The 23524-nt window shown below is 51.2% G+C and overlaps 1 protein-coding gene across 1 annotated transcript in view; it reads left to right on the top strand.

The window, feature by feature from the left end:
• LOC139226899 (unconventional myosin-Ic-like) overlaps window positions 1-20224 on the top strand; it is a 50091-nt gene extending 29867 nt beyond the window's left edge. The window contains exons 22-26 of the mRNA XM_070857993.1: window positions 4664-4799; window positions 7520-7590; window positions 8862-8959; window positions 10198-10297; window positions 18137-20224. Of these exons, the coding sequence (XP_070714094.1) occupies window positions 4664-4799; window positions 7520-7590; window positions 8862-8959; window positions 10198-10297; window positions 18137-18163 (432 nt within the window). The 3' untranslated portion in view covers window positions 18164-20224. The remainder of the gene's footprint in view (window positions 1-4663; window positions 4800-7519; window positions 7591-8861; window positions 8960-10197; window positions 10298-18136) is intronic.
• The last annotated feature ends 3300 nt before the right edge of the window (window positions 20225-23524 follow it).

The raw sequence follows: 23524 nt of genomic DNA, 5'->3' as shown, positions 1-23524 counted from the left end.
CCGAGTCCCGCTCACCCATCACCCCCTGTGCTCACTGCCCCGTGTCCTAACTCGCACCGAGTCCCGCTCACCCATCACCCCCTGTGCTCACTGCCCCGTGTCCTAACTCGCACCGAGTCCCGCTCACCCATCACCCCCTGTGCTCACTGCCCCGTGTCCTAACTCGCACCGAGTCCCGCTCACCCATCACCCCCTGTGCTCACTGCCCCGTGTCCTAACTCACACCGAGTCCCGTTCACCCATCACCCCCTGTGCTCACTGCCCCGTGTCCTAACTCACACCCAGTCCCGCTCACCCATCACCCCCTGTGCTCACTGTCCCGTGTCCTAACTCACACCAAGTCCCGCTCACCCATCACCCCCTGTGCTCACTGACCGACATTGGCTCCCGGTTAAGCAACGCCTCAATTTCAAAATTCTCCTCTTTGTTTACAAATCCCTCCATGGCCCTCGCCCCTCCCTATCTCTGTAATCTCCTCCAGCCCCACAACCCCTCAAGATGTCTGCGCTCCACAAATTCTGTCCATTTGAGCTTCCCTGATTATAATCGCTCCACCATCGGTGGCCGTGTCTTCAGCTGCCTGGGCCCCAAGCTCTGGAACTCCCTCCCTAAACCTCTCTCCCTCTCTCCTCCTTTAAGCCGCTTCTTAAAACCTCCCTCTTGGAGCAAGCTATTGGTCACCTGCCTTAATATCTCCTTCTGTGGTTTAGTGTTGAATTTATTTTTTTGTCTTATAATGCTCCTGTGAAGCACCTTGGGACGTTTTACTATGTTAAAGGAGCTACATAAATACAGGTGGTTGTTCATTTTGGGGCTGTGGGCATCGCTGGAAAGGCCGGCATTTACTGGTTTTGTACGTCAGTGTCTCGCTCGGCCACTTCAGAGGGCATGTTGGTGTGGGTCTGGAGTCACCTATAGGCCCAGACCGGGTAAGGACCGCAGCTTTCCTTCCCTAAAGGATGTTGGTGAACGAGGTGGATTTTTGCAACAATTCGGCTTTTACTGAGACTGGCTTTCTATTTGCCGATTTTATGAAACTGAATTTTAAATTGTCAGCGGTGGATTTGAGCTCTGGATTATTAGTCCAGTGACATAACCACCACAGGACGGTATTGCAGAGAGCTTCCGTGGGTCACCAAGTGGGAACGCACAGCTTGCTGCTGTGTGATGGGAGGAGCAGCATCCCGTCTGCTCACACACACCATCTGGTGGCCACTTGCAGAGCAGCAGTGGCAGCACAGAGTGAGCCAAAGAACAGGAGGAGGCCCATTCAGCCCCTCGAGCCTGTTACACAGGAACAGGAGGAGGCCATTCAGCCCCTCGAGCCTGTTACGCAGGAACGGGAGGAGGCCATTCAGCCCCTCGAGCCTGTTACACAGGAACAGGAGGAGGCCATTCAGCCCCTCGAGCCTGTTACACAGGAACAGGAGGAGGCCATTCAGCCCCTCGAGCCTGTTACACAGGAACAGGAGGAGGCCATTCAGCCCCTCGAGCCTGTTACACAGGAACAGGAGGAGGCCATTCAGCCCCTCGAGCCTGTTACACAGGAACAGGAGGAGGCCATTCAGCCCCTCGAGCCTGTTACACAGGAACAGGAGGAGGCCATTCAGCCCCTCGAGCCTGTTCTGCCGTTCAGTTAGATCACGGTTGATCTGTATCTTAATTCCATTAACCCTCCTTGGTTCAATAATCTTGACCCAACAAAAGTCCATCGGTCTCAGTCTGGAAAGCTCCAATTAACCCCCAGCACCCACAGCCTTTGGGGGAGAAAGTTCCCGATTCCCACGGCCCTTTGTGTGAAGAAGTGCTTCCTGACATCACCCTGAACGGCCGGGCTCTAATTTTAAGGTGACTCCCCTTGTTCTGGACTCCCCTCGATCTCCCCTATCCTTTAATTCTCTGGGCAGGAAGTTATTTTTTGAAAAGCTTATTTTGATTAACTTTCTTCAGTTACATTTGACTTTAACCATCAATCCCTCTCGCTCTCTCTCTCTCCGTCGCTCTCTCTCTCTCTGTCGCTCGCTCTCTCTCGCTCCGACTCTCGCTCTGTCTTTTGCTCTCTCTCTCTCCCTCTCTCTCCCTCTCTCTCTTTCTCTGTCGCCCTCCCTCTCTCTCTTTCTCTCTGTCGCCCTCCCTCTCTCTCTTTCTCTCTGTCGCCCTCCCTCTCTCTCTTTCTCTCTGTCGCCCTCCCTCTCTCTCTTTCTCTCTGTCGCCCTCCCTCTCTCTCTTTTTCTCTCTGTCGCCCTCCCTCTCTCTCTTTTTCTCTCTGTCGCCCTCCCTCTCTCCCTTTCTCTCTGTCGCCCTCCCTCTCTCTTTTTCTCTCTGTCGCCCTCCCTCTCTCTCTTTTTCTCTCTGTCGCCCTCCCTCTCTCCCTTTCTCTCTGTCGCCCTCCCTCTCTCTCTCTCTCTCTCTCTTGCCCTCTGCAGCTGGAGCAGAAAGTTGTGGCAAGTGAACTCTTCAAGGACAAAAAAGACAATTATCCTCAAAGTGTTCCCAAGCAGTTCGTCAACTCCAGGATCGGTGAGTAAACGGCATTGCCGAGAGCTAGAGCTAAGCGAATCAGGCTCCGAGCCAACCACACGGGGGGAGGGGCACGGTCAGGGGGGGAGGGGCACGGTCAGGGGGGGAGGGGCACGGTCGGGGGGGGAGGGGCACGGTCGGGGGGGGAGGGGCACGGTCGGGGGGGAGGGGCACGGTCGGGGGGGAGGGGCACGGTCGGGGGGGAGGGGCACGGTCGGGGGGGAGGGGCACGGTCGGGGGGGAGGGGCACGGTCGGGGGGGAGGGGCACGGTCGGGGGGGAGGGGCACGGTCGGGGGGGAGGGGCACGGTCGGGGGGGAGGGGCACGGTCGGGGGGAGGGGCACGGTCGGGGGGAGGGGCATGGTTGGGGGGGTAGTATGTACGATTGACTTGTTTTGTTTTTCTTTCAGCAACAAATGAGATCAATGCCAAAGTGCTGCAGGTTATAGAAAGTGATAAAATCAAGGTAAATGTAAACCATCACGCGCTCCCCGCGCCCCGCCACGCGCTCCCCGCGCCCCGCCACGCGCGGCCCGCGCCCCGAGGGGCTGACTGAGCTCTTGCCCTCGATTGCTGAATAGAATGATGGAGGTTTAGGGGAAATTGTAAAGATTAGTTTTTAATATACAGGGCCAATGTGTGAGGGGAGTTTCTCCTGTTACATGAACAACTGGCACTTGATAAAATCCTGTTTATCAATTTTATGACCATCGAATCATAGAATGGTTACAGCACAGGAGGCCATTCGGCCCATCGAGCCCGTGCCGGCTCTCTAAGAGCCCCTCAGTCAGTCCCACCCCCCCCGCCCTTTCCCCGTTGCCCTGCAATTTATTTGCTTCAGGTATTTATCCAATTCCATTTTGAAAGCCACGATTGAGTCTGCCTCCATCACCCTCTGAGGCCGTGCATTCCAGATCCTAACCACTCGCTGCGTAAAAATGTTTTCCCTCGAGTCGCCTTTGGTTCTTCTCAGTCACCTTAAATCTGTGTCCTCTGGTTCCTGACCCTTCCACCAATGGGAACAGTCTCTCTCTCTCTACTCTGTCCAGACCCCTCATGATTTTGAACACCTCGATCAAATCTCCTCTCAACCTTCTCTGCTCCAAGGAGAACAACCCCAGCTTCTCCAGTCTGTCCCCGTAACTGAAGTCCCTCATCCCTGGAACCATTCTCGTAAATCTCCTCCGTACCCCCTCTAAGGCCTTCACATCCTTCCCACAGTGAGGTGCCCAGAATTGGACACAATACTCCAGTTGAGGGCCAAACCAGTGTTTTATACAGGTTCATCATAACTTCCGCACATTTGTATTCTCTGCCTCTATTTATGAAGCCCAGGATCACTTAAGCTTTTTTAACCGTTTTCTCAACCTGCCCTGCCACCTTCAGCGATTTGTGCCCATATACTCCCCCCCCCCCCCCCCCCCAGGTGTGTCTCTTCCTGCACCCCCTTTAGGATTGTACCTTTAGTTTATATGCCCTCTCCTCATTCTTTCTACTAAAATGTATCACTTCACACGTTTCTGTGTTAAACTTCATCTGCCCCGTGTCCGCCCATCCCACCAGCCTGTCTGTGTCTTCCTGAAGTCTGTCCCTCTCCTCCTCACTGTTCACTATACTTCCACGTTTTGTGTCAGCTGCAGATTTTGAAATGTGCCCTGTGCACCCACATCCAGGTCATTAATATATATCAGGAAAAGCCATGGTCCCAGTACCGACCCCTGGGGAACACCACTGTATACCTTCCTCCAGTCCCAGAAACAACCGCTCACCTCTACTCCCTGTTCCCTGTCACTGAGCCAGTTCCGTATCCATGCTGCCACTGTCCCTTGTATTCCACGGGCTTCAACTTTGCTGTAAGCCTGTTATGTGGTACTTTATCCAAAGTTACAGAGAAGGGGTGGGGGGGTGGGGGGGGGCGAGGAAGGGGTGAAGCTGCACAGTCGGTGCGGAGCCGTGGCGATGGGTCTTGTTCTCCGCGCAGGGTGGGGGGGGGTTTGGAGGAGCGGGAAGCGAAAGCTCGGGGCCTTCGTGTGTGGGGGGGGGGGGGAGGCGGGTTTCTGTGGGGATGGAGTTGATGCCCTGTGTGTGTGCGGGACAGGGACGGTGTATGACCCGGTGGTGAGTCCTGGTTTGTGTCTTGCAGTACGCTGTGGCGGTCACAAAGTACGACCGGAACGGGTACAGGCCGCGGGCGCGGCAACTCCTGGTCACACCCAGCAGCGCATTCATCGTGGAAGAGGCTAAAGTTAAACAGAGGATCGATTACCCCAGCCTGAAAGGTACGCTTGGGGTTGGGGGGGTACGCGCGAATGGTGGGATATGACGGGGGATGGGGGCTTCCTTCCTTTGATAGTTTTCATGCGTCTGCTTAGTGTGTGTGGCTCCATTGTGAGGCCCTCCTCAGCCGGTCAGTCCTCCGATACAAAGCAATGACGACCAGCTGGCTGGGGGAGTGGGACATTGGCGTGAGTCAGGCCAGGAGCAGCGGGCAATAGGGACAACCCAGGGCTTGGGGACACAGTTATACACAAACTGAAACCCCACTAAATCCACAGGGTGTGACTGCATCAGTCCAACAACCCCATCCTTTAGACTAACAATATATCGGCGTGAATGATGTGCGCCCAGTTATTACAGAGAAAGTAACCAGATGTTGGAGGTTTGGGAATTATTGATGATCCATTTTTAAAACTGCAGGAATTTAGACTGACATTCTGGGGCAGGCTCACCTTGTGTATCTAACCCCTGTACCTGCCCTGGGAGTGTTTGATGGGACAGTGTAGAGGGAGCTTTACTCTGTATCTAACCCCCTGTACCTGCCCTGGGAGTGTTTGATGGGACAGTGTAGAGGGAGCTTTACTCTGTATCTAACCCGTGCTGTACCTGCCCTGGGAGTGTTTGATGGGACAGTGTAGAGGGAGCTTTACTCTGTATCTAACCCGTGCTGTACCTGCTCTGGGAGTGTTTGATGGGACAGTGTAGAGGGAGCTTTACTCTGTATCTAACCCCCTGTACCTGCCCTGGGAGTGTTTGATGGGACAGTGTAGAGGGAGCTTTACTCTGTATCCAACCCCCTGTACCTGCCCTGGGAGTGTTTGATGGGACAGTGTAGAGGGAGCTTTACTCTATATCTAACCCCATGTACCTGCCCTGGGAGTGTTTGATGGGACAGTGTAGAGGGAGCTTTACTCTGTATCTAACCCCCTGTACCTGCCCTGGGAGTGTTTGATGGGACAGTGTAGAGGGAGCTTTACTCTGTATCTAACCCCCTGTACCTGCCCTGGGAGTGTTTGATGGGACAGTGTAGAGGGAGCTTTACTCTGTATCTAACCCCCTGTACCTGCCCTGGGAGTGTTTGATGGGACAGTGTAGTGGGAGCTTTACTCTGTATCTAACCCCCTGTACCTGCCCTGGGAGTGTTTGATGGGACAGTGTAGAGGGAGCTTTACTCTGTATCTAACCCCCTGTACCTGCCCTGGGAGTGTTTGATGGGACAGTGTAAGGGAGCTTTACTCTGTATCTAACCCCCTGTACCTGCCCTGGGAGTGTGTGATGGGACAGTGTAGAGGGAGCTTTACTCTGTATCTAACCCCCTGTACCTGCCCTGGGAGTGTTTGCTGGGACAGTGTAGAGGGAGCTTTACTCTGTATCTAACCCGTGCTGTACCTGCCCTGTGAGTGTTTGATGGGGACAGTGTAGAGGGAGCTTTACTCTGTATCTAACCCCCTGTACCTGCCCTGGGAGTGTTTGCTGGGACAGTGTAGAGGGAGCTTTACTCTGTATCTAACCCGTGCTGTACCTGCCCTGTGAGTGTTTGATGGGGACAGTGTAGAGGGAGCTTTACTCTGTATCTAACCCCCTGTACCTGCCCTGGGAGTGTTTGATGGGACAGTGTAGTGGGAGCTTTACTCTGTATCTAACCCCCTGTACCTGCCCTGGGAGTGTTTGATGCGACAGTGTAGAGGGAGCTTTACTCTGTATCTAACCCCGTGCTGTACCTGCCCTGTGAGTGTTTGATGGGGACAGTGTAGAGGGAGCTTTACTCTGTATCTAACCCCCTGTACCTGCCCTGGGAGTGTTTGATGGGACAGTGTAGAGGGAGCTTTACTCTATATCTAACCCCCTGTACCTGCCCTGGGAGTGTGTGATGGGACAGTGTAGAGGGAGCTTTACTCTGTATCTAACCCCCTGTACCTGCCCTGGGAGTGTTTGCTGGGACAGTGTAGAGGGAGCTTTACTCTGTATCTAACCCGTGCTGTACCTGCCCTGTGAGTGTTTGATGGGGACAGTGTAGAGGGAGCTTTACTCTGTATCTAACCCCCTGTACCTGCCCTGGGAGTGTTTGCTGGGACAGTGTAGAGGGAGCTTTACTCTGTATCTAACCCGTGCTGTACCTGCCCTGTGAGTGTTTGATGGGGACTGTAGAGGGAGCTTTACTCTGTATCTAACCCCCTGTACCTGCCCTGGGAGTGTTTGATGGGGACAGTGTAGAGGGAGCTTTACTCTGTATCTAACCCCCTGTACCTGCCCTGGGAGTGTTTGATGGGACAGTGTAGAGGGAGCTTTACTCTGTATCTAACCCCCTGTACCTGCCCTGGGAGTGTTTGATGGGGACAGTGTAGAGGGAGCTTTACTCTGTATCTAACCCCCTGTACCTGCCCTGGGAGTGTTTGATGGGACAGTGTAGAGGGAGCTTTACTCTGTATCTAACCCCCTGTACCTGCCCTGTGAGTGTTTGATGGGGACAGTGTAGAGGGAGCTTTACTCTGTATCTAACCCCGTGCTGTACCTGCCCTGGGAGTGTTTGATGGGACAGTGTAGGGGGAGCTTTACTCTGTATCTAACCCCCTGTACCTGCCCTGGGAGTGTTTGATGGGACAGTGTAGAGGGAGCTTTACTCTGTATACTAACCCCCTGTACCTGCCCTAGGATTTGTTTTGGATTGCTGAAGGGTTCTCTGACATGGTTTTAAAGTCTGTGTGTCCCTCTCTCTATGCAGGAATCTCGGTCAGTTCCCTGAGTGACGGGCTCTTTGTTCTCCATGTTCCCTGTGAGGACAACAAGCAGAAGGTATGCCGATGAACTCGTGCGTATATCCGATAGCCTGAGCCCTGAGCGTGCTGTGCTCCCCCACCCCCCGGGTCTGTGCCCTCCACCCCCGGGTCCATGTGTCCCCCACCCCTCCATCATCGTCTGTGTCCCACCATCGCTCAATGGGTAGCTCTCCGTCTCTCTCGACTCCAAATCACAAGGTTGTGGGTTCAAGTCCCACTCCAAAGACTTGAGGACATTAGATCTAGGCTGATACTCCAGGGCAGTGCTGAGGGAGCGCCGCACTGTCGGAGGGGCAGTGCTGAGGGAGCGCCGCACTGTCGGAGGGGCAGTGCTGAGGGAGCGCCGCACTGTCGGAGGGGCAGTGCTGAGGGAGCGCCGCACTGTCGGAGGGGCAGTGCTGAGGGAGCGCCGCACTGTCGGAGGGGCAGTGCTGAGGGAGCGCCGCACTGTCGGAGGGGCAGTACTGAAGGAGTGCTGCACTGTCGGAGGTGTCGTCTTTTGGAATCAATGCTAAACTGAGGCTCCGTCTGCCCCCTCCAGTGGATTGAAAAAATCTCTCGGCACTATTTCGCAGAAGAGCAGGGGAGTTCTGCCCACTGTCCTGGAGCCAATATTTGTTCCTCAATCAACTTCACTAAAAACAAATGATCTGGTCATTATCACATTGCTTTTTGTGGGAGCTTGCTGTGCACAAATTGGCTGCTGCATTTCCCACATTGAAACAGCGATGACACTTCAAAAGTACTTCATTGTCTGTAAAGCGCTTTGGGGTGTCCTGAGGTGCTGTAAGGTGCTGTAGAAAAGCAAGTCTTTCTTGACATGGAGACTTGCTCAGTCCAGTTGTGCGGTTCCACCCTGCTGCCCTCTAATCCCGGCCTCTTGACCATCCCTCATTTCCATCGCCCCACCATCGGCGGCCGTGCCTTCAGCTGCCTGGGCCCCAAGCTCTGGAATTCCCTCCCTCAACCTCTCCGCCTCTGTTTCCTCCTTCACGACGCTCCTTAAAACCTACTTCTTTGAGCTGCCATAATACCTCCTCAGGGTGACTGGGAACCTGCTGAACCCACGAGTGGAGCAGCGTTCACAGGATCAGACAGCAGAGGAGGAAGGCCATTCGCCCATCGGCTCTTTGGTGGAGCGATCCCATCAGTCCCACTCCCCCTGCTCCTTTCCCAGGAAGTACCCATTCCCTTTCGACAGTTACAATTGAGTCTGCCCTTTTGGCAGTGCGTCCCGATCAGACACCGCCTTTATCTGAACGTGTGTATTTGCCACTTGTATTGAAGGGTGACGTGGTGTTACGGAGCGATCATGTGATCGAGACGCTGACCAAGCTGGCCATGGAGGCCGACAAAGTGAACAACATCAACATCAACCAGGGAAGGTGAGTGTTCCGCCCCCCCATGGGGTTAACCTTTTACCGTCGGGGAGCTGTTCAAGGGGAGCCATGCGGTACGCAGATTCCACATCGACCTGTCACCTCTCCGACTTCAGTCCCGATCGGACAAGTCTCTCCGCTGGCTGTTGGTTGTAAGCGGCCCTGTGTGAATGATTCCACGACAGTTTGAACCCAGTTTTACTGATTGGTAGTTCAGGGAGAGTCATGAATTAGCAAGAAACAGTCTCGGACAGTGCAGAGGGAGCTTTACTCTGTATCTAACCCCCTGTACCTGTCCCTGGGAGTGTTTGATGGGACAGTGTAGAGGGAGCTTTACTCTGTATCTAACACAGTGCTGTACCTGCCCTGGGAGTGTTTGATGGGACAGTGTAGAGGGAGCTTTACTCTGTATCTAACCCGTGCTGTACCTGCCCTGGGAGTGTTTGATGGGACAGTGTAGAGGGAGCTTTACTCTGTATCTAACCCGTGCTGTACCTGCCCTGGGAGTGTTTGATGGGACAGTGTAGAGGGAGCTTTACTCTGTATCTAACCCCCTGTACCTGCCCTGGGAGTGTTTGATGGGACAGTGTAGAGGGAGCTTTACTCTGTATCTAACCCCCTGTACCTGCCCTGGGAGTGTTTGATGGGACAGTGTAGAGGGAGCTTTACTCCGTATCTAACCCCCTGTACCTGCCCTGGGAGTGTTTGATGGGACAGTGTAGAGGGAGCTTTACTCTGTATCTAACCCCCTATACCTGCCCTGGGAGTGTTTGATGGGACAGTGTAGAGGGAGCTTTACTCTGTATCTAACCCCGTGCTGTACCTGCCCTGGGAGTGTTTGATGGGGCAGTGTAGAGGGAGCTTTACTCTGTATCTAACCCGTGCTGTACCTGCCCTGGGAGTGTTTGATGGGACAGTGTAGAGGGAGCTTTACTCTGTATCTAACCCCCTGTACCTGCCCTGGGAGTGTTTGATGGGACAGTGTAGAGGGAGCTTTACTCTGTATCTAACCCGTGCTGTACCTGCCCTGGGAGTGTTTGATGGGACAGTGTAGAGGGAGCTTTACTCTGTATCTAACCCCCTGTACCTGCCCTGGGAGTGTTTGATGGGACAGTGTAGAGGGAGCTTTACTCTGTATCTAACCCCCTGTATCTGCCCTGGGAGTGTTTGATGGGACAGTGGAGGTGTGAGGGCGAGGAGGGGCGATGTGATTTGCAGCTGACGTGTTGCTCTGTTTTTTGCAGCATAAAATTCACGATCAAACACGGAAGGGAAGGGATCATTGATTTCACATCCGGGTCAGAACTGATCATTTCGAAAGCAAAGAATGGCCACCTGTCTGTGGTAAGATTCGCACCAAACCGTCCCGTCCATTCACACCCAGCTGCTGAAACGCTCCACATTCAATGCTGCACACACTCTCTAACGTTTCACACACATCAGTAACAACAACTAGCGTTTATATAGCGCCTTTAATATAGTAAAATGTCTTAAGGCACTTCACAGGAGCATTATCAAACAAAATTTAACACCGGATCACATAAGGAGATATTAGGACAGGTGACCAAAAGCTTGGTGAAAGAAGTAGGTTTTAAAGAGCGTCTTCAAGGTTGGAGGGGTTTAGGGAGGGAGTTCCAGATTTTGGGGCCCAGGCAGCTGAAGGCACAGCCACCGATGGTGGAGCGATGCAAATCGGAGATGTTCAAGAGGCCAAAATTAGAGGAGCGCAGATATCTCCGGGGGTAGGGGGGGGTTGCTGGTTTCAGGGCTGGAGGGGGTTACAGAGGTAGGGAGGGGCAAGGCCATGGAGGGATTTGAAAACAAGGATGAGGATTTTAAAATCGAGGCTTTGTCGGACTGGGAGTCAATGTCAGTCAGTGAGCACAGGATGATGGGTGAGCGGGACTCGGTGCGAGATAGGACACGGGGCTGCCGAGTCTTGGATGAGCTGAAGTCTACAGAGGGTGGAAGATGGGAGACCAGCCAGGAGAGCGTTGGAATTGTTGAGTCTGGAGTCTACAAAAGAATGGATGAGGGCTTCAGCAGCGGATGAGCTGAGGCACGGGTGGAGACGGGCGATGTTACGGAGGTGTAAATAGACGATCTTAGTGACGGTGCGGATATGGGGTCGGAAGGTCAGCGAGATTGGGAACGGTCTGGCTCAGCCACGGGCAGTGGCCAGGGCGGGGGATGGAGTCGATGACTCAGTAAGGACACGAGTGAGAAACCCCCTTGAAACCTCAACCACTGGGCCCGAGTTGACAGTATCTTTGTTGTAATGATGTTTCTAATCTGCAAATCCTCTACATTTAAAAACGGGCAGCTATCCGGAGTCTTTAAAGAAAGAAGCTTCAGAATTAGTGATTTGCCTCAGTTTGTAGACACGGTGTGTCACCAAGGGGCCAGACCAGGAGGGTCCCCTGCTTCCATGCTGCATTAGCTGATAGTTGGGGTGTTACCATTGCCCTCAGCCTCCCTGGGCTAGGGAGGGCGATCAAATCAGCCAGGGTAACTATGTGTGAATGTTGGCTGGGATCAGGACAGCGCTGGACAGCAATGTCCTTCCCTCCTTTTCCATGGTCAACGGGAAAGAAAATCGGGCGGGATGTGAAACAGACTGCCTGTCCGCTCTTGTCCTTCCCCGCCCCACACCCCTGATCTAGACACTTGAGGAAGGGCCAACAGTGAGGATGGAGGAAGACGTCAGGATGACAGGGTTCGTGGGATGGGCAGGCAGGTGCAGTTTAAGTGTGAGGTAACACATTTTGGGGGAAATGGGGATGGGCCAATACACTGAACCAAAAGGCATCGAAGTGTGAGGCTGAACAGAGAGAACTTGGGCTTCAAATAGACAATCCCCCAAAAGTGTAAATGAAGGTAAATAAGGCCATAAACAAAGGCCAACAGCATTTTGGGTTTTATAAATAGGGGCATAGAGAACAAGATAGGAATAGTGCAATCAAGCAGATGCAACATGGATTCATGAAGGGGAAATCATGTTTAACTAATTTACTGGAATTCTTTGAGGATAAAACGAGCATGGTGGATAGAGGTGTACCGATGGATGTGGTGTATTTAGATTTCCAAAAGGCATTTGATAAGGTGCTACACAAAAGGTTACTGCAGAAGATAGAGGTACGCGGAGTCAGAGGAAATGTATTAGCATGGATAGAGAATTGGCTGGCTAACAGAGAGCAGAGAGTCGGGATAAATGGGTCCTTTTCGGGTTGGAAATCGGTGGTTAGTGGTGTGCCACAGGGATCGGTGCTGGTACCACAACTGTTTACAATATACATAGATGACCTGGAGGAGGGGACAGAGTGTAGTGTAACAAAATTTGCAGATGACACAAAGATTAGTGGGAAAGCGGGTTGTGTAGAGGACACAGAGAGGCTGCAAAGAGATTTAGATAGGTTAAGCGAATGGGCTAAGGTTTGGCAGATGGAATACAATGTCGGAAAATGTGAAGTCATCCACCTTGGGGAAAAAAAAACAGTAAAAGGGAATATTATTTGAATGGGGAGAAATTACAACATGCTGCGGTGCAGAGGGACCTGGGGGTCCTTGTGTATGAATCCCAAAAAGTTAGTTTGCAGGTGCAGCAGGTAATCAGGAAGGTGAATGGAATGTTGGCCTTCATTGCGAGAGGGATGGAGTACAAAAGCAGGGAGGTCCTGCTGCAACTGTATAGGGTATTGGTGAGGCCGCACCTGGAGTACTGCGTGCAGTTTTGGTCACCTTACTTAAGGAAGGATATACTAGCTTTGGAGGGGGTACAGAGACGATTCACTAGGCTGATTCCGGAGATGAGGGGGTTACCTTATGATGATAGATTGAGTAGACTGGGTCTTTACTCGTTGGAGTTCAGAAGGATTTAAAAATAATGAAAGGGATAGACAAGATAGAGGCAGAGAGGTTGTTTCCACTGGTCGGGGAGACTAGAACTAGGGGGCACAGCCTCAAAATACGGGGGAGCCAATTTAAAACCGAGTTAAGAAGGAATTTCTTCTCCCAGAGGGTTGTGAATCTGTGGAATTCTCTGCCCAAGGAAGCAGTTGAGGCTAGCTCATTGAATGTATTCAAATCACAGATAGATAGATTTTTAACCAATAAGGGAATTAAGGGTTACGGGGAGCGGGCGGGTAAGTGGAGCTGAGTCCACGGCCAGATCAACCATGATCTTGTTGAGTGGCGGAGCAGGCTCGAGGGGCTAGATGGCCTACTCCTGTTCCTAATTCTTATGTTATGTTCTTATGAGTACAGAATCAATGAGTACAAAACCTTGGTTCGGTCCCAGTTAGACTGCTGTGTGCAGTTCAGGGGGCCCATTATAGAAAGGACATTACAGGCATGGACAACGCACAGGACAGATTGACCAGGAGGATGCCAGGGGTGGGGAACTGTTGCTATGAGGAGAGACTGGAGATACTGGCACTATTTCCACTGGAGCAGAGAAGGCGAAGAGGAGATTTAATGGTGGTTTTTAAAATTGATGGAGTTTTTGACAGAGTGAAAAGGGAAAGACAGTTTCCCCCAGTTGGGGGAGTCGGTGATGGGGTGACATTCATTTACCATTTTGTCACTGAGACTGAGGACAGTGAATGGGAGAACTCTCTTTACACAGAGAGTTGGAGCAGAGAATGGTTTACCACAGGGAGAGGATGAGGCACACACCATTGCATCTTGTATGGGAAACTTGGAGAAACATTTGATACGGGAATATGCGAAGAGAGCGGGGCAGTGGGATTAGTTTGGGATTGATACAGGGCTATGGGGGGAGCGCGGGGCAGTGGGATTAGTTTGGGATTGATACAGGGCTATGGGGAGAGAGCGGGGCAGTGGGATTAGTTTGCATTTGATACAGGGCTATGGGGAGAGAGCGGGGCAGTGGGATTAGTTTGACATAGACATAAACATAGACATAGAAAATAGGTGCAGGAGTAGGCCATTCGGCCCTTCGAGACTGCACCACCATTCAATAAGATCATGGCTGATCATTCACCTCAGTACCCCTTTCCTGCTTTCTCTCTATACCCCTTGATCCCTTTAGCCATAAGGGCCATATCTAACTCCCTCTTGAATATATCCAATGAACTGGCATCAACAACTCTCTGCGGCAGGGAATTCCACAGGTTAACAACTCTCTGGGTGAAGAAGTTTCTCCTCATCTCAGTCCTAAATGGCTTACCCCTTATCCTTAGACTGTGTCCTCTGGTTCTGGACTTCCCCAACATCGGGAACATTCTTCCTGCATCTAACCTGTTCAGTCCCGTCAGAATTTTATATGTTTCTATGAGATCCCCTCTCATCCTTCTAAACTCCAGTGAATACAGGCCCAGTCGATCCAGTCTCTCCTGATATGTCAGTCCTGCCATCCCGGGAATCAGTCTGGTGAACCTTCGCTGCACTCCCTCAATAGCAAGAACATCCTTCCTCAGATTAGGAGACCAAAACTGAACACAATATTCCAGGTGAGGCCTCACCAAGGCCCTGTACAACTGCAGTAAGACCTCCCTGCTCCTATACTCAAATCCCCTCGCTATGAAGGCCAACATGCCATTTGCCTTCACCACCTGCTGTACCTGCATGCCAACTTTCAATGACTGATGTACCATGACACCCAGGTCTCGTTGCACCTCCCCTTTTCCTAATCTGCCACCATTCAGATAATCTGCCTTCGTGTTTTTGCCACTAAAATGGATAACCTCACATTTATCCACATTATACTGCATCTGCCATGCATTTGCCCACTCACCTAACCTGTCCAAGTCGCCCTGCAGCCTTTTAGCGTCCTCCTCACAGCTCTCACCGCCATCCAGCTTAGTGTCATCTGCAAACTTGGAGATATTACACTCAATTCCTTCATCCAAATCATTAATGTATATTGTAAATAGCTGGGGTCCCAGCACTGAGCCCTGCAGCACCCCACTAATCACTGCCTGCCATTCTGAAAAGGACCCGTTTATCCCGACTCTCTGCTTCCTGTCTGCCAACCAGTACATTACCCCCAATACAATGTGCTTTAATTTTGCACACCGATCTCTTGTGTGGGACCTTGTCAAAAGCCTTTTGAAAGTCCAAATACACCACATCCACTGGTTCTCCCTTGTCCACTCTACCAAGCAGGATTTCCCTTTCATAAATCCATGCTGACTTGGACCGATCCTGTCACTGCTTTCCAAATGCGCTGCTATTTCATCTTTAATAATTGATTCCAACATTTTCCCCACTACTGATGTCAGGCTAACGGGTCTATAATTACCCATTTTCTCTCTCCCTGCCTTCTTAAAAAGTGGTGTTACATTAGCTACCCTCCAGTCCATAGGAATCGATCCAGATTCGATAGACTGTTGTGGAAAATGATCACCAATACATCCACTATTTTTAGGGCTACTTAAGTACTCTGGGATGCAGACTATCAGGCCCCAGGGATTTATCGGCCTTCAATCCCATCAATTTCCCTAACACAATTTCCAGCCTAATAAGGATTTCCTTCAGTTCCTCCTTCTCACAAGACCCTCGGTCCCTTAGTCTTTCCGGAAGGTTATTTGTGTCTTCCTTCATGAAGACAGAACCAAAGTATTTGTTTAATTGGTCTGCCATTTCTTTGTTCCCCATTATAAATTCACCTGAATCTGACTGCAAGGGATCTATGTTTGTCTTCACTAATCTTTTTCTCTTCACATATCTATCGAAGCTTTTGCAGTCAGTTTTTATATTCCCTGCAAGCTTCCTCTCATACTCTATTTTCCCCCTCCTAATTAAACCCTTTGTCCTCCTCTGCTGAATTTTAAATTTCTCCCAGTCTTCAGGTTTGTTGCTTTTTCTGGCCAATTTATATGCCTCTTCCTTGGATTTAACACTATCCTCAATTTCCCTTGTTAGCCACGGTTGAGCCACCTTCCCCGTTTTTACTTTTACTCCAGACAGGGATGTACAATTGTTGAAGTTCATCCATGTGATCTTTAAATGTTTGCCATTGCCTATCCACCATCAACCCTTTTAAGTATCATTTGCCAGTCTATTCTAGCCAATTCACGTCTCATACCATCGAAGTTACCTTTCCTTAAGTTCAGGACCCTAGTTTCTGAATTAACTGTGTCACTCTCCATCTTAATAAAGAATTCTACCATATTATGGTCACTCTTTCCCAAGGGACTTCGCACAACAAGATTGCTAATTAGTCCTTTCTCATTACACATCACCCAGTCTAGGATGGCCAGCCCTCTAGTTGGTTCCTCGACATATTGGTCTAGAAAACCATCCCTAATACACTGCAGGAAATCCTCCTCCGCCGCTTTGCTACCAGTTTGGATAGCCCAATCATTATGTAGATTAAAGTCGCCCATGATAACTGCTATACCTTTATTGCACACATCACTAATTTCCTGTTTGATGCTGTCCCCAGCCTCACTACTACTGTTTGGTGGTCTGTACACAACTCCCACTAGCTTTTTCTGCCCCTTGGTATTCCGCAGCTCCACCCATACTGATTCCACATCATCCAAGCCAATGTCCTTCCTTACTATTGCATTAATTTCCTCTTTAACCAGCAACGCCACCCCACCTCCTTTTCCTTTCTGTCTATCCTTCCTAAATGTTGAATACCCCTGGATGTTGAGTTCCCAGCCTTGGTTACCCTGGAGCCATGTTTCCGTGATGCCAATAATTACATCATATCCATTAACTGCTATCTGCGCAGTTAATTCATCCAGATTATTGCGAATAATCCTCGCATTGAGGCACAGAGCCTTCAGGCTTGTTTTTTAACACCCTTTGCCCCTTTAGAATTTTGCTGTAATGTGGCCCTTTTTGTTTTTTGCCTTAGGTTTCTCTGCCCTCCACTTTTACTTTTCCTGCTTCTATCTTTTGCTTCTGCCTCCATTCTACTTTCCTCTGTCTCCCTGCATAGATTCCCATCCTTCTGCCATATTAGTTTAATCCGTCCCCAACAGCACTAGCAAACACTCCCCCTAGGGCATTGGTTCCAGTTCTGCCCAGATGCAGACCGTCCGGTTTATACTGGTCCCACCTCCCCCAGAACCGGTTCCAATGTCCCAGGAATTTGAATCCCTCACTTCTGCACCACTCCTCAAGCCACATATTCATCTGAGCTATCCTGAGATTACTATTTTTGAGGTCCTATTTTTTAACTTAGCTCCTAGCTCCCTAATTTTGTCTTGTAGGACCTCATCCCGTTTTTTACCTTTATGCACCACGACAACTGGCTGTTTACGCTCCCCCTTCAAAATGTCCTGCACCCATTCCGAGATATCCTTGACCCTTGCACCAGGGAGGCAACATACCATCCTGGAGTCTCGATTGCGGCCGCAGAAACATCCATCCATTTCCCTTACAATAGAATCACCTATCACTATCGCTTTCCCACTCTTTTTCCTGCCCTCCTGTGCAGCAGAGCCAGCCACGGTGCCATGAACTTTGCTGCTGCTGCCCTCCCCTGATGAGTCATCCCCCTCAACAGTACCGAAAGTGGTGTATCTGTTTTGCAGGAGTGGGATTGATACAGGGCTATGGGAAGAGAGCGGGGCAGTGGGATTAGTTTGGGATTGATACATGGCTATGGGGAGAGAGCGGGGCAGGGGGATTAGTTTGGGAATTGGTTTGGGCTATTGGGAGAGAGCGGGGCAGTGGGATTGGTTTGGGCTATGGGGACAGCGGGGCAGTGGGATTAGTTTGGGATTGGTTTGGGCTATGGGGAGAGAGCGGGGCAGTGGGATTGGTTTGGGCTATGGGGACAGAGCGGGGCAGTGGGATTAGTTTGGGATTGGTTTGGGCTATGGGGAGGGAGCGGGGCAGGGGGATTAGTTTGGGATTGGTTTGGGCTATGGGGAGAGAGCGGGGCAGTGGGATTAGTTTGGGCTATGGGGAGAGAGCGGGGCAGTGGGATTAGATTGGGATTAATACATGGCTATGGGGAGAGAGCGGGGCAGTGGGATTAGTTTGGGATTGTTCCAGCATAGAGCCAGCACAGACACGATTGAGATGCTATAAACTTGTATGATCTTAAAGTAAAGTAGTGCCGGTGATTGGGTGCTGCCGACAAGGCGTGGCTGCACCCTATTGTGTTTTGGGAGGCAGGGAGGCCATGTTGGGAGATGTTTGGGAGAAGCGGCTACAGTCACGGCTCCCAATGGACACTGACCCCTTTCCCTCTCCCCGCAGGTGGCTCCTCGACTCAACTCCAGATGATGTTGGGACCGAGACCCGGCGACAGCCCGCTGTACAGATGGATGGTTTGAAGATGTGCACCAATAAATGGCGGCAAGGAGCTTGAACGTTTATTGGTGAGACATTCGAGTAGTCCGCCTTAGCCACAATCCTCTAACCTCCTTTCCACTCTTTCCCTCGACTGCCAAAGCCTGTGCTTCCAAACTGGGAACAAACGATTCCAGATTATACGTTAATCGTGCAAAAAAAGTAAAGAAAATTTATATTAAAAAAAAATGGCTGTCATTATCAAGGACTCACCAAATGTATTCACACTCCCGCCTCAGTGCATGTGTGATATTTAAAGCAATATATAATATATATATATATCTCCACAAAAAAATGAGTGGTTCGAAACGGAAACGCAATTTCTTCTGACTCCAGCGTGCCATCACAGAAAGAAGGGGACATGGGGGGTCCTTCAAGGGCTGAAGAACTGAACCAAGTGAAGAATCTTTTGTTCTTATACGAGACCGTCGTCTGGAGTAGTTTCTCTGCTGAGTTTGAGTGAGCAATTCAAGCCGTGAAGAATGGAGGATGATTGATTTGTCTCCCCTGTATATGATTGCTGGTAACCTTGGCCAGGGACACCACGGATGGCTCTGCCTCTGTTGCCATTGGAGACTCTGAGGGAGGATCACACCGAGGATGGGAATCGCAAAGCCAGGTTTACTTTTAGTGAGTCATGAGCTGCATCGGTTGTTGATCAGCATCACTGTTTATCAATCCTTGACTGTTTAGGTGCCATGAAAGAGTTGCTCAGGTCCAGCCACGTATATTAAACCGTAAATTCAACAATTAGACATCAACACCAGGCAGCACAGGACCCAGACCAGACCAGACCAGGAGCTTTCCAATCCACCTTGTGGCGTTTGGGCCCTGGCATGTTGGGTAGATGTGGGTAATTTGGTCCTCGTGGCACAGTCTTTACCTGCACTTTGTACAGTTAGAAGCTCATCAAAGGGTCGGCTGAGGGGTACAGATCACATCCACCTTCATCATTTCATCTTTAAACCCGGTATGGACCCATCCCAGAAACAGGAAATGGACCTCCCGTTAGCAACAACCCATCCCATAAACAGGAAATGGACCTCCCGTTAGCAACAATCCATCCCATAAACAGGAAATGGACCTCCCGTTAGCAACAACCCATCCCATAAACAGGAAATGGACCTCCCATTAGCAACAATCCATCCCATAAACAGGAAATGGACCTCCCGTTAGCAACAACCCATCCCATAAACAGGAAATGGACCTCCCATTAGCAACAATCCATCTCATAAACAGGAAATGGACCTCCCGTTAGCAACAATCCATCCCATAAACAGGAAATGGACCTCCCGTTAGCAACAACCCATCCCATAAACAGGAAATCCCTCCCGTTAGCAACATCCCATCCCATAAACAGGAAATGGATCTCCTGTTAAAGCCCACTTGCTCACCGCTATGAACAGCCCATTATCGGGCAGCCCATCCCCTGTTGACCTTGTATGAAGCTCTGTTCCTTTTGAAGGAGTGAGAGAACATAATGGGCTGGGGAGAGAGGGAGAGCCATTGAGACAGACCACCCACTCAACAGTCATGAAGGGGCATCTGTAAAGGTCACCGACATTCAACCTCAGTTATGAATGAGAGAGACTTGGCTTCAAGGGCAGTGAGTGACCCACCTGCCCTGCTCCCTGTGAGCTGCAGACATGGCCCTAGTATGCAGCAACTATTGAGCCGTGATGTTGTGTTGGAGGTGCCTGTACAGAGCTGGCAGATTGGGGACTGGCTTCACTGTACAACGCGGGCCGCTGTAACTCTAGCAACCCCCTTCAAGCGGCGGTTCTGAAATCGCTCAAGTCTCCAACTTACACCTAGTGACACGGCTGAAACTCGGAGAGCCAGAGAGACAAGCAGAAATCTTCACTTCAACCCATTGTGGAACACGAGAATTTCAAAAGGAAATATACCTTAAAAAATTAAAAAGATTGTAATAACCTTTATATAGATTAATATTATGTTAAACTATCTCATTTTCAATAAAAAATTTCCCAATTCTTTCAGTTGCCATGTTTTTAAACGTATTAACCACAGGGTTGGTTATGCTGAGAGAGGCTCCCCTCTTTCTCTCCTACTTTCCTCTCTTGCCCTCCCTCTCTCTGCCCCTCCACTTCTCTCCTTCCCTCTCTTTCCCCTCCTCCCTTCCCACTCTTCCCCCTCTCGGGTGAGCGGTGCTGTTATGGGCAACGTTGGTTCTGGTCCAACACCAGATCTATTGGCCGAGGACCAGTGACAGAAAGCCCGGGTTGGTGAGACGCATTGGCTTTCCCAGTGCCTTCTCTCGAGCTGGTTCCAAAGGTCTCTCCCCACGGGCTGTACTCAACAGCCCCACAGCCCAGTTGCTAATGGGAAAGAAGCCACGAAACAGCACATATCCTGCCCGGTGGGCACGGAGTTGTAGTTTTTCTCAAGTCAGAGTAAACTTGCCGAGTTAGACTCTTAACGCCCACTGGGCCAGAGCAAAGGTCTCGCAAATCTACAGCTACACGCAGCGTGCTCGATAACTCAGGATGTACCAAAGCCAATTAAGTGTCTTTGGAGTGTAGTCACTGTTGTAATGTGGGAAATGCAGCAGCCAATTTGTGCACAGCAAGCTCCCACAAACAGCAATATGACAATGACAGGATAATCTATGATGTTGGTTGAGGGATAAATATTGGCCCCAGGACAGAGCTCCACTGCTCTTCCTCAAAATAATGTCATGGGATGCACCTGAGAGGGCAGACGTCGCCTTGGTTTAACGTCTCATCCGTAAAATGGCCCCTCCGACAGTGCGGCGCTCCCTCAGTACTGCCCCTCCGACAGTGCAGCGCTCCTTCAGTACTGCCCCTCCGACAGTGCGGCGCTCCCTCAGTACTGCCCCTCCGACAGTGCGGGGCTCCCTCAGTACCGCCCCTCCGACAGTGCGGCACTCCCTCAGTACAGCCCCTCCGACAGTGCGGCGCTCCCTCAGTACTGCCCCTCCGACAGTGCAGCGCTCCTTCAGTACTGCCCCTCCGACAGTGCGGCGCTCCCTCAGTACTGCCCCTCCGACAGTGCGGCGCTCCCTCAGTACTGCCTCTCCGACAGATGTTTCCAGTAGAGTGGACAAGGGAGAACCAGTTGATGTGGTATATTTGGACTTTCAGAAGGCTTTGGACAAGGTCCCACACAAGAGATTAATGTGCAAAGTTAAAGCACATGGGATTGGGGGTAGTGTGCTGACATGGATTGAGAACTGGTTGTCAGACAGGAAGCAAAGAGTAGGAGTAAATGGGGACTTTTCAGAATGGCAGGCAGTGACTAGTGGGGTACCGCAAGGTTCTGTGCTGGGGCCCCAGCTGTTTACACTGTACATTAATGATCTAGACGAGGGGATTAAATGTAGTATCTCCAAATTTGCGGATGACACTAAGTTGGGTGGCAGTGTGAGCTGCGAGGAGGATGCTATGAGGCTGCAGAGCGACTTGGATAGGTTAGGTGAGTGGGCAAATGCATGGCAGATGAAGTATAATGTGGATAAATGTGAGGTTATCCACTTTGGTGGTAAAAACAGAGAGACAGACTATTATCTGAATGGTGACAGATTAGGAAAAGGAGAGGTGCAAAGAGACCTGGGTGTCATGGTACATCAGTCATTGAAGGTTGGCATACAGGTACAGCAGGCGGTTAGGAAAAAAATGGCATGTTGGCCTTCATAGCGAGGGGATTTGAGTACAGGGGCAGGGAGGTGTTGCTACAATTGTACAGGGCCTTGGTGAGGCCACACCTGGAGTATTGTGTACAGTTTTGGTCTCCTAACCTGAGGAAGGATATTCTTGCTATTGAGGGAGTGCAGCGAAGGTTCACCAGACTGATTCCCGGGATGGCGGGACTGACCTATCAAGAAAGACTGGATCAACTGGGCTTGTATTCACTGGAGTTCAGAAGAATGAGAGGGGACCTCATAGAAACGTTTAAAATTCTGACGGGGTTAGACAGGTTAGATGCAGGAAGAATGTTCCCAATGTTGGGGAAGTCCAGAACCAGGGGACACGGTCTAAGGATAAGGGGGAAGCCATTTAGGACCGAGATGAGGAGGAATTTCTTCACCCAGAGAGTGGTGAACCTGTGGAATTCTCTACCACAGAAAGTTGTTGAGGCCAATTCACTAAATATATTCAAAAAGGAGTTAGATGAAGTCCTTACTAGTAGGGGAATCAAGGGGTATGGCGAGAAAGCAGGAATGGGGTACTGAAGTTGAATGTTCAGCCATGAACTTATTGAATGGCAGTGCAGGCTAGAAGGGCCGAATGGCCTACTCCTGCACCTATTTTCTATGTTTCTATGACAGTGCGGCGCTCCCTCAGTACTGCCCCTCCGACAGTGCGGCACTTCCTCAGTACCGCCCCACCAACAGTGCGGCGCTCCCTCAGTACTGCCCCTCCGACAGTGCGGCGCTCCCTCAGTACTGCCCCTCCGACAGTGCGGCGCTCCCTCAGTACTGCCCCTCCGACAGTGCGGCGCTCCCTCAGTACTGACCCTCCGACAGTGCGGCGCTCCCTCAGCACTGCCCCTCCGACAGTGCGGCGCTCCCTCAGTACTGCCCCTCCGACAGTGCGGCGCTCCCTCAGCACTGCCCCTCCGACAGTACGGCACTCCCTCAGTACTGACCCTCCGACAGTGCGGCGCTCCCTCAGTACTGCCCCTCCGACAGTGCGGCACTCCCTCAGTACTGCCCCTCCGACAGTGCAGCGCTCTCTCAGTACTGCCCCTCCGACAGTGCGGCACTCCCTCAGTACTGCCCCTCCGACAGTGCGGCGCTCCCTCAGTACTGCCCCTCCGACAGTGCGGCACTCCCTCAGTACTGCCCCTCCGACAGTGCGGCACTCCCTCAGTACTGCCCCTCCGACAGTGCGGCGCTCCCTCAGTACTGCCCCTCCGACAGTGCGGCACTCCCTCAGTACTGCCCCTCCGACAGTGCGGCACTCCCTCAGTACTGCCCCTCCGACAGTGCGGCGCTCCCTCAGTGTTGAAGGTTCCGTCTTTGAGATGAGATTGTCAATCGAGGACTGAACTCACTGCTCTCTCAAGTAAAAAAATTCCATAGCCACTAGTTCGAGGAAGAGCTGTACCTGGCCTGAGAGTGTTTGATGGGACAGTGTGGAGGGAGCTTTACTCTGTATCTAACCCCCTGTACCTGCCCTGGGAGTGTTTGATGGGACAGTGTAGAGGGAGCTTTACTCTGTATCTAACCCCCTGTACCTGTCCTGGGAGTGTTTGATACTTTTCCGCAAACATAATTTACTCTGATGTATGCTGACGGTTCCAGTAATTGGT

The sequence above is a fragment of the Pristiophorus japonicus genome, chromosome 16 (assembly GCF_044704955.1).
Source record: "Pristiophorus japonicus isolate sPriJap1 chromosome 16, sPriJap1.hap1, whole genome shotgun sequence".
Lineage (NCBI taxonomy): Eukaryota > Metazoa > Chordata > Chondrichthyes > Pristiophoridae > Pristiophorus > Pristiophorus japonicus.
This window is presented reverse-complemented; position numbering and strand designations above follow the sequence as displayed.